At 51.4% G+C, this 10,824-nt stretch overlaps 1 protein-coding gene across 5 annotated transcripts; it reads right to left on the bottom strand.

Annotated features, from left to right (window-relative positions):
• Window positions 1-704: 704 nt before the first annotated feature.
• NFE2 (nuclear factor, erythroid 2) lies at window positions 705-9,612 on the bottom strand. 5 transcript variants are annotated; one of them, XM_032291843.1, is made up of 3 exons: window positions 9,290-9,612; window positions 3,458-3,627; window positions 705-1,973 (listed from the first exon to the last, which is right to left on the bottom strand). In XM_032291843.1, exons 2-3 carry the CDS (start codon window positions 3,569-3,571, stop codon window positions 966-968), a joined length of 1,122 nt encoding a protein of 373 aa, XP_032147734.1. In that variant the 5' UTR covers window positions 3,572-3,627; window positions 9,290-9,612; the 3' UTR covers window positions 705-965. The 5 variants fall into 5 exon arrangements, with proteins under 5 accessions (XP_032147734.1, XP_032147740.1, XP_032147745.1 ...); XM_032291849.1 differs by having other exon boundaries at window positions 9,279-9,582; XM_032291854.1 differs by lacking the exon at window positions 9,290-9,612 and adding an exon at window positions 6,072-6,549.
• Window positions 9,613-10,824: the final 1,212 nt, after the last annotated feature.

Below are 10,824 nucleotides of genomic sequence, written 5' to 3'. Positions count from 1 at the left end.
TTGGGAGGCTGAAGCAGGAGAATCACTTGAACCCGGGAGGTGGAGGTTACAGTGAGTCGAGATAGCACCATTGCACTCCAGCCTGGGCAACAAGAGCAAAACTTCCGTCTCAAAAAAAAAAAAAAAAGAATTGGGTAGTGTTTATGTAACATAACCAGAGGAAAAATGTTTCACAGGAATGAATATTTTACTCCACTGTGCAGCAGGTTTTATTTACCAAAGCTTGGGTGTGAAATCTGAAATTTTGGTGTATAAATTCCAGTCAAGAACAGCCCACTCAGTCTTCTGAGAGAACTCTCTGGCACATTAGGACCCAGGCTGAGAGGTAAGCAGGAGGGGAAGAAAAAAGGAAAGGCCTGCGGGCATTCTGGGCTTTTTTGTGCTGGGAGGATTGAGAGAAGAGAGACCTAAATATCAGGAACCTTTGCCTATGGGGTCTAGCCAGTTTTGGCAGCTCTCCAAGCTGTACTAATAGGGCACCACCAGGGAGTGCGGGTTCTCCCGATCATCCATGCCCTCTCACTCTGAAAAGGGGATGAAGGTGGTAGATCCCCAAACTGCTGAAGCCCAAATGTTATGATGTGTACCTCTCACACAGAGCTCTGGGAGGAATGAAATGAACTTGGTCAGATTCCCTCCCTACCCCAAACAGATAGTGATCTCAGCTTCATCACCCTCCCTCAAGAAGGAAGACACAGCGAAAGGCTATTTCTGTAGCGCACTTTATAGACCAAAGCTTGGACAAGAGGTGGAGGCTGAAGACCTGAGAAGCTGAGTCAGGGAAGACTGATTCCAGTCCTCCCTCAAGGCAAGCCTCTTTGAACACACCTTGGAACTTCTAAACACCCGTTCCCATTGTCATCCTCTTCTGGTCTAGAGAACTCAGCTCTTTCTGGGTTGGGGAGTACCTTTATCAGAAGGGAATGAAGGAAATCCCATCACCAGTTCCACCCCTCTGGGCCAGCTCAGTCTGTGGCCTCCATCTTGGTCCCCCGGGGCACCAGGAAGATGGTCCCATCAGCAGCCTGTTGCAGCGCGTACTCTTCAGGAGAGTAGCTGTTGCCTGATTCATCCCGAAGGTGCTGGAAAATGTCACGATATAGCTCTGTCAGCTGTTGGCGCATGGCCTCCAGGGTCCGGTCGGCCTCCCCGCGGGCCCTGAGAAGCCGCTCCCGCTCACTGCTCAGCCGCTCCAGCTCCCGCTCCAGCTGCACTATGGTTTCCAGCTTCCTCTTGCGGCAGTTCTGGGCTGCCACCTTGTTTTTGCCCCGTCGTCGGATGTCCCGGACTAGCGCCAGCTGGCTCTCTGTCAGCGGGTACCTCGCCAATAGCTCATTAAAGTCGTCTACCGGCAAGTTGACAATCTTGTCTGTAGGAAAAGGAATCTTCATGGCCAAGGCCCGACGTTCATCCCGACTCCCTGCCTCCCCGCGTGCAGTGGGCTTAGCCCGCACAGGGCCTGAAGAGGGCTCTAAGGCCGAGGGGGTCTCAGCAGCTGGCAAGGCATAGTTGGAGTGGGCCAAGGAGCTGGGCATGAGTGAGTAGGGGTACTCCACTGGGTACATCTCTACGTATTCGCTGCGCCGCCGACCAGCCTCTGTCCCCTCCAGCTCAAGGGATTCAGCATCGCTATAGTTGAGGGATAATCCCGAGTCGGATTCTGGGTCTTCTTGGGGCTTAGGTGGCCCCGCTGGCAGCCCAATGTCCAGGAGGGCTAAGGGGTCTTGGAGCGGCTCACTGAGCAGGCCTGAGAGGGTCAGTGGTTTGGAGACTGGTATGGCCATGTTGCCATAGGAGTATGGGGGATCTGGGACATGGGATGTGGTTGCTGGGAGCTCATAAGATGGTGGAGGAAGTGGGAAGCCAGCATCTGGGTGGATTGAGCAGGGGCAGTAAGCTGTGGGTGGTGGAGGTCCAAGGTATGGGGCTGGGGCTTGGGGTTCAAACGATGGCTCACTTGGAGCATTTAGACCCTGTAAAGAAAGACACAAAGAGATTTGGAGATAGACTAAGGAAGAGAAACCAACACTCTCTCAGGACCAAGCTGAATTCTTCTGAAAGACCCAGTGAGATAATAACAAGGAAACAAAGTTGCCACAAATCTTTGGAAGCTTCTTGCAAAGTTGTGATACAGTTGTTCCAAGAAAAATGCAGTTTAAAACCAGGTGCGGTGGCTCACACCTGTAATCCCAGCACTATGGGAGGCCAATGCAGTAGATCACCTGAGGTCAGGAGTTCAAGACCAGCCTGGCCAACATGGTGAGACCCCGTCTCTCTTAAAAATACAAAAATTAGCTGGGCATGGTGGTGAACGCCTGTAATCCCAGCTACTTGGGAGGCTGAGGAAAGAGAATTGCTTGAACTCAGGAGGCGGAGATTGAAGTGAGCCAAGATGGTGCCACTGTACTCCAGCCTGGGCAACAGAGCAAGACTCCATCTCAAAAAAAAAAAAAAAAAAAAAAAAGCAGCTTTAGCAAGAATGGAAGTCATTGAGGTTGGACTGCCGAAAAGACTATCTAACATTGGAACAATTATGAACACTCCTTCTTAGAGAAGCTCTTACTGGGTTGAAATCACTCATGTTCCTTTATTTCCTTCAGGAACTCAAAGCCTTGTTCTCCAAGATGACCCCTCAGAACCCTTTCCTGCTGCAGTTATCTAGGGTCAAAGGGTCAAGTTCAGATTCTGGCCATGCCCCGGATGCCCAGCAGAGGGAGCTGCTGTGTGGGAAGAGTGCCTAGGGCAGATCCTGAGGGTGCTGGCACGGTGGCAGGGCAGAAAAAGGGGTCAGGCGGGGGGCTAAGAAGCACCTTGGGGAGCCAGCACAAGCTCTACCCTGTCCTCTTCAGTCCCTCTGTCCCTGCCAAGGTGCAGCGAGAAGAAGAGAACATGCTGGAAACAAGGCCCCCAACCCACATCGGGGAGCCACCCTGCTCCAGCCCAGCTGGGGACAAAGGCATCATTGTTAGGCCAACAGACACCCCTTTGTCCAAGTAGCAGGAGGAGAGGACCCTGGCATAGTCCGACTCCCCTTCCAGAGGCCCCTGAACTGCTGCTCTGCTACCTGGGGGAAAGGGGCCCAGTTGCTAAGGGCAGGGGGAGGAAATGAGGGAAGAAGATGGCAGGATCAGAGAGGGAGGTCAGAAGAGAAGAAGGTGAGCAAGGGAGGGAGAGCAGGAGGTGGGGAGTGTAGAGAGAGATGTGGCTGCTGAGACAGCCTACACTCTTAGTCAGACTCTTCCCTCCCCACCACTGCGCCTCCACTCCTCAGTGTTCCTCAGTGCCTTCCATCCAGGTCTTTCCCAGCTCTTCCTTTCCAGTGCCTGGAGCATTACCAGCCTGATCCCTGCTTGCTCCTGGCCTCAGAGCCCTGCTTGCTCCTGGCCTCAGTGCAGGCCAACTCCCTGCTTCTCTCTTCTCTGACACACCCCTCCCCTGCCTCCCCCTCCTTACTCACCTGCAGCTCGGTGATGGACATGATCTCCTGCCAAGTCAGTTCCATCTCTCCTAGTTCTGAAGTAGACAGCTGTATCACTCTGTTTCTGCTCTGCTGGGGAGGACACGGGGACATCCTACTGGACCAGAGTGTAGTCCAGGTTCCCCCAAAGCCCAGATGGCTCTAGAAACCTGTGTCAAAGAAAAGACGTGTTAGAGCGACACCTGCTAGGGTCAGCAAGTTAGCACTACCTCCTTGGAGCAGATCCCTCTCCCTGGGAGAAGGAGAGACCTCCTCCTCCCCACCCTCACTCATGCTGGACTCATCAACCAATCCCTTAAAATGGGGTGTGATCTCCACTTCGCTATGTCCACAGTCGGTTCCTTTGGCAGCACAGGAGGTCTTTACCTTTTATCCAGGCAAAATGCCCACTCTTTCCCCTACTTTTTAGCCCCCTAAAACTGTTTTCCTGGCTAGGGGCAGAGTCAGGTCTTCTGCTTTTTTTTGCTATGTTTTCTTTTCCATTTTCTAGGGCAGCATCAGGGGCGCCCTGCTTTCCTCCTCTGTCCTCAGTGTTAGGTCCTCACCCTTTTCTTTCCAAGATGATGACAGTATATGCTTGGGGATCCCCAAGAACATGTTGTGGAAAGAGTCAAGCAGACAGCCCCTCCCCCTCTCCAAGATATGGCCCAGGCCTGGTGGCTGATAGCAGCTCTGCCCACTCCTATCCTGGCCCTGGGCTCCCCTGCCTAGGCCAGATAAGAGGTTTATCAGTTGCAGGCAGCAGAGGCACAGAAGGAATGGGCTCTGGAGACACTGGACCTCTGCCCTGTGTCCTCACAGGGTCATTTGGGCCACACCCGAACCCATACAACCACAAGCCTTTCCTCTTCTGAGGTAATATAACAACCTTAGTAAAGACTTAGTAAGCACTTGTTAAGAACTGCGCTGGGGTGTTGCAAGCTTAGTTTATAAGATTGGTTTGCATAAAGATTCTAAAGGTACATCAGACACCGAGACTGAAGCTGATAAATAAGAGCAGGATGAGGTCTAGAACCTGACTCTACTGTTCTATAATGTCTTCTAGGCACTTCCCATCCTGCCCCTGTATCTCCATACTCCAAACATCTATTGGAAATCTACATTCGTCAGTTCTTTCTGTGAGTCAGTCTCTCTTTCTCCTTCTTGTCAAAATCGCTTTAGAGCCTTGAATACACACTCCCCTCCAGCCCCTTGTCTTTTGACTTGGGTTCTAGTTGCAGCTCTGCCACAAAGCAGCAGTGTGATGTTGGGCAAGCCGTCTCACTTCTCTGGGCCTCTGTTTCCTCATTTGTAAAACCAGGGAGTTGGACAAGTTGACCTTGGAGGTCCCTTTCTGCTTGGATAGCTTTGAATTCTCAGCAAACCCTCTCCCTGCCTTTATCTTCTTCTCTGTCAGTCCTTCTCCTCATGCTACCTCCCTGTTCCCTAACACCACTTTCCTTGCATCTGTTTTCCCTGCCTTCAGCAAGAGATTCCAAGTAGATTTGGCAGATCTTCCTGATCTCTTGGGGTCAGACACTGTGTGTATATGCACACACACAGACATACCCTAACATATAAGTAAAGGGAAGAAGGCTAGGGTGAAGGAAACTAGGAGAGAGGAAGCATTTTGGGAGGCTGAGGTGGGAGGATTGCTTGAGCCAGGAGTTTGAGATCAGCCTGGCGAACATGGTGAAAACCCATCTCCGCCGGGCACGGTGGCTCAAGCCTGTAATCCCAGCACTTTGGGAGGCCGAGGCGGGTGGATCACGAGGTCAAGAGATCGAGACCATCCTGGTCAATATGGTGAAACCCCGTCTCTACTAAAAATACAAAACATTAGCTGGGCATGGTGGCGCGTGCCTGTAATCCCAGCTACTCAGGAGGTTGAGGCAGGAGAATTGCCTGAACCCAGGAGGCGGAGGTTGCGGTGAGCCGAGATCGTGCCATTGCACTCCAGCCTGGATATCAAGAGTGAAACTCAGTCTCAAAAAAAAAAAATATCTCCACGAAAAATGCAAAAATTAGCCAGGCATGGTGGCACACGTCTGTGGTCCCAGCTACTCAGGAGGCTGAAGTGGGAGGATTACTTGAACCTGAAAGATCAAGGCTGCTGTGAGCCATGATTGTGCCACCACATTCGAGCCTAGGTGACAGAGCAAAACCCTGTCTCAGAAAAAAAAAAAAAAAAAAAAAAAAAAAGAGGGCAGGCAGCGCAGTGGCTCATGCCTGTAATACCAACACTTTGGGAGGCCAAGGCGGGCGATCACCTGAGGTCAGGAGTTTGAGACCAGCCTGGCTAACATGGTGAAACCTCCATCTCTACTAAAAATACAAATATTAGCCGGGCATAGTGATGGGCTCCTGTAATCCCAGCTATTCGGGAGGCTGAGGCAGGAGAATTGCTTGAACCCGGGAGGCAGAGACTGCAGTGAGCCGAGATCGCGCCACTGCACTCCAGCCTGGGAGACAGAGTGAGACTCTGTCTCAAAAAAAAAAAAAAAAAAAAAAAAGGACAGAGGATAGGACTGTACGACCTCAAATTGCATGACCTTAGACCACTCACCACAAGGATGGCCCATCACAGCAATATGGAATCTGCTCTTTGACTTACCACAAAATTAGTAGGAACTACAAATGATCCTTTGGAAAGAGTGTCCTCTAGCCCTTGCCTCCATCCCCTTGTTATATTGCATCCCCATAGACGAGAGTTGGTGTAGGCAACTCTACCAGTGGGCAGAGTGGGTGGGGTGTTTATGTCTGTCCAGGATGCCATTTCAACACCGGAACTCCACCCTCCTCCACCCAGGTTCTGGCGGAAATTGCCCAAAGGCAAAGTGAATGGAGAAGGGGTTTAGGGGGCAGAGACAATGACTCTTGCTTCATAGTTCTTTACTCACCCCAACCCCCCATTGTCTCTCCCTTTGTCTTCCTGGATCTGACACTAAGGTGCAGTACACAGATCCTGCCCTAGGAGGCAGGAGACCTAGGTTTTCTGGCACTTAAGATACATGACCTTGGGCCGGGTGCGGTGGCTCACGCCTGTAATCCCAGCACTTTGGGAGGCTGAGGTGGGCGGATCACCTGAGGTCAGGAGTTCAACACCAACCTAACCAACATGGAGAAACCCCGTCTCTACTAAAAATACAAAATTAGCCGGGCATGGTGACATGAACCTGTAGTCTCAGCTACTCGGGAGGCTGAGGCAGGAGAATCACTTGAACCCAGGAAGCAGAGGTTGCAAGACCACACCATTGGGGAACAAGAGCAAAACTCTGTCTCAAAAACAAAAAGATATACGACCTTGGGCAAATTGCTTCACATTCAGCCCCTTCTATTAAATGGAGACAGGACTAGGAACCCAATTGCTGTGAAAGGCCGTAGGTTGCATCTAGCTCAGGGAGTCACAAACTTCATTGTGTGCCACATTCACCTGGGCTACATGTAAAAACACAGATTCCTGAAAGCCACTTCTAAACTACTGAATAGAACTCATAGACCCAGGAATCGGCATTTTAAAAGTGCCCCAGTGGCCGGGTGCAGTGACTCGTGCTTGTAATCCCAGCACTTTGGGAGGCTGAGATGGGTGGATCACCTGAGGTCAGGAGTTTGAGACCAGCTTGGCCAACATGGCAAAACCTCGTCTCTACTGAAAATACAAAAATTAGCCATGTATGGTGGCAGGCACCTTAGGAGGCTGAGGCATGAGAATTGCTTGAACCCAGGAGGTGGAGATTGTGGTGAGCTGAGATAATGCCACTACACACCAGCCTGGGTGACAGAGTACAAAAAAAAAGAAGAGGAGCAAGAGGAGCAGGAGACTGGGGGAGAGGGAGTGGAGAAGAACCTCTGGATCCGATCCAACCAGCAAGCTCTTGGGTGCAGTAGCAAGTTTGTACCAGGTGGCAGGTGGGGCAGGATGCTTTTCTCTGGACACTCAAGGATGGGTGGTATTCTATACACCAGGCATAGGTGCCTCTGGGTCTCCAGAGCCTTCCTTTCAGAAGACAGGAGAGCTGGCAGGCAGTGGGACAGATCAGGGAGGTAGAATTGGATGAAACAGAACACCATAGAGGGTATAGAAACTGGAGAGATACTGGGAAAGTGAAGTGGGCTTCCTGCGTTCCTTTGCTTTTACAATAAGAAGCTCCCACTTTACAGTTTAGCTTGCATTTGAGGCCACATGACCATCTTACTCCCACTGGGTCGTCTGTTCCTTTTCTTACTCCCCAACATTGTGGATCAGGTAGAAATGAGGTTGTCACTCCTCCTTACTCTTATCCTGGTGGTCCTACCCAGAAAAATTTTTATCATAATTCCTAAGTACTCACGGAATGATATGGAGCTTCATGCTTAGAAATACAGAGTGGGGCCGGGTGCGGTGGCTCAAGCCTGTAATCCAAGCACTTTTGGGAGGCCGAGGCGGGTGGATCATGAGGTCAGAAGTTCGAGACTGGCCTGACCAACATGGTGAAACGCAGTCTCTACTAAAAATACAAAAATTAGCCGGGTGTGGTGGTGAATGCCTGTAATCCCAGCTACTCGGGAGGCTGAGGCAGAAAAATAGCTTGAACCTGGGAGGCGGAGGTTGCGGTGAGCTGAGATCGTGCCATTGCACTCCAGCCTGGGCAACAAGAGCAAAACTCCATCTCAAAAAAAAAAAAAAAAAAAAAAGGAATACAGTGTGGGGACCATTTGGAGAGGATGATGGAGAAAGGAGGGCATTTGGCCTTGGCTGCTGCCCCAGAGCTCTTAACTTCCTTGACAAGGGGGAACGATGAGAGGAGGCTTGCCTCAGGATCCCTTTTCTAAGGCTTATGTGACTACCTCACCTCTCCAGGTGTCAACAGGTGCACTGAAAGGATAGGGAGAGATTATTAAAACTTAGAGTCTGGGTTGGCAGGTGAGCAAGCTGTTTAGAAAGATTAGGGAGAACTCCCAAAGAGAGAGCGACACACAGAGATGAGATAGAGAATGATGGGGAAAAAAAGGAGGGAGAGCTCACAATTTGAGCATCGTGAGCTTAGTGCTCTGGGAACATGCATGACTCAAAGAAATATGTGAGAACAAGGGAGACGGGGACAAGTTTCTGCTATCCTGTCACTCTATCCCTGGACTCCAGACTCCAGTCTTTTGGTACCAATGTCTAGAGAATCCCAACTCCAGCAGCTCTGATATCTCCTCTGTCTCTTCCACTGCTTCCCAACCCCTATTTCCCAAGCAGCCAAGAGTTCCCTTTAGAGGCAACTATGCTGGGATTGGGATGCCTTCCATCCCCCTCCAGGTCCAGCTGACCTCTACTGCTCCTGGGCACAGAGAAGAGTAACAGCAACGAGAGGCAAGAACCCAGGGGCGACCCATCCAACCACCTGAACCTTGCAACGCTTCTCAGAGGTCCAGATATCCAGTGTTTCCAACTCCTCAGCTTTCCCCAAACCTTCTCAATTGGCTAGACAGGGCAGAGGAATGGAATGGGGTCAGGGAAAGGATGACATCATATACCTGGAAATCTGTTGGTTCCCCCAGGGCAGCCCACCAGTTGAAGGATTCCTCCTGGCTATTCCTCACCTCCTCAGTGCTGCCTTGCCTCAGGAGACCACTCTCTGGTCGGCATTCACAGCCTTCCACCCCAAGGATCCCGGAGCACCCAGGAAACCATTTAGGTCTTCTCCTACAGGAGTTCCCAAAGATGTCAAATTCCTAAACCAGGGGCAATCTAGAAAGGTCTGACCAAGGTCTCCTGGGAACATACCAAAAGTTGGTTATTTTCCTTCCTCACCTCCTTCACCCTCCAGCCTGCCCCTAGAATCCCCCCACCCACCTTTTAGGCACCTGTGGCGGAGTCCCAGCAGTGTGAGGAGAGAGATGAGGCGCCTGGTGTTGTCTCTGGGGAGGCTGAGCCTGAGCTGACACTGCTGGACGAGGATCCCGGCTACCTTTGAGAATCTGCAAGAGCCGCGCCCCGCCCCCGGGCCATTGCTGAGCGCTGAGTGTGGAGGCTCAGGCTTAGGTTGAACGCAGGGAGCCCCAAGCAGGGGCACCAGCCTTCTCTCCGAAGCCCTCGGCCTGAGTTCTCAGTCCTGCCTCCAACCCTCCCCTTTCCCCGTGGCTCTCCTCTCCTCCTGCCCCTTTCGGCCAAGAGAGGAAACTTGAGCCTGATGTGGTTTCTGCCCACACCCCGCCCCCATCTTGCTCCTGGCCAGTGGGGGCACACATGGCTCCAGGCCTCTCCCAGGAGTCCCGCCAGGTCGGCGTTTCTCCCATGCATATGATGAATTCTAACCTGATGGTCCACTTGAACATGACCTTTAAATTTTATACAGGTTGTTGTCGTCTGCTGTCCCCATGGCTGTCTTAGGGATGGGGAAACTGAGTCATATCAAGGTGGAAGGCAGCTGAAGGTAAGGACCAGGTGTCTAGCTTCCCAGCTGTATAAGCAGGTGAGCATTTAGGGCATAGCCTTCATTTAAGGAAAACCTGGGCACCGGGAACAAGGGCAGGGGAACTATTTGGAGGAGGAGGGGCCCGCTGGCTGCTTTGATGTGTCCTTTCACCTGTAGCCTTCTCCCCTCCCCCTCAGCCTCAGATGTCCTAGGACAAAGGCCTCTTTCTTGGCCAGGTTTTTGTTAGTGTGTGAGGGGAGTTAGGTGGGGGGCCGCCCAGCAGGGAGATTATTCACCTCCCTTAAAGGGGACCCCAGGTGCCCTTTGTCCTCCTTTCTTCCAGGCAAAGCACCCCAGCCACATGGCACCCAACTCTGTTAGGCCAGTAAGTACCCTTATTCATCTTTCTTTTTCCTCTCTTTTTTTCTAGAGGCTCACTCTGTTGCCCAGGCTGGAGTGCAGTGGCATGAACATGTTTCACTACAATTTCAACCTCCTAGGCTTAAGCAATCCTCCCACCTCAGCCTCCCAAGTAGCTGGGACTGTAGGTCAGCACCATCATGCCCAGCAAATTTTTTTTTTTTTTTTTTGATAGAAGTGGTGTCTCACTATGTTCCCTTGGCTGGTTGAATTCCTGGGCTCAAGCAATCCTCCTGCCTTGGCCTCCTAAAGTGCTGGGATTACAGACAGGAGCCACCTCACCCAGCCCACTTATTCAGCCTTTTGACTCCAAGCTACACAGCGAAAGCAGCACAACCAAAGGTCGAACAGCTCTTTCTCCAGCTACTATGAGAAAAGAGCCTTTCTTCCTCCTAGTTTTTAATGGCTTTCAGCTCTATATGTCTAGCTTGAATTCTGACATCTGCAGCTTACATTTTTTCTTCTTATGGTGTTCACGTTAAATTAGAAACATCTGAAGACTGGGGAAGCAGATAGGTGCCACTCTGGGGCAGGACTGGCATTCAACCAGCATGCTCTGATAGG

Source organism: Sapajus apella, unplaced genomic scaffold (genome assembly GCF_009761245.1).
Source record: "Sapajus apella isolate SASKATOON/1434 unplaced genomic scaffold, GSC_monkey_1.0 scaffold2, whole genome shotgun sequence".
Classification (NCBI taxonomy): domain Eukaryota; kingdom Metazoa; phylum Chordata; class Mammalia; order Primates; family Cebidae; genus Sapajus; species Sapajus apella.
The sequence above is the reverse complement of the archived record's forward strand: the minus strand, read 5'-3'. Positions and strand labels throughout refer to the sequence as shown.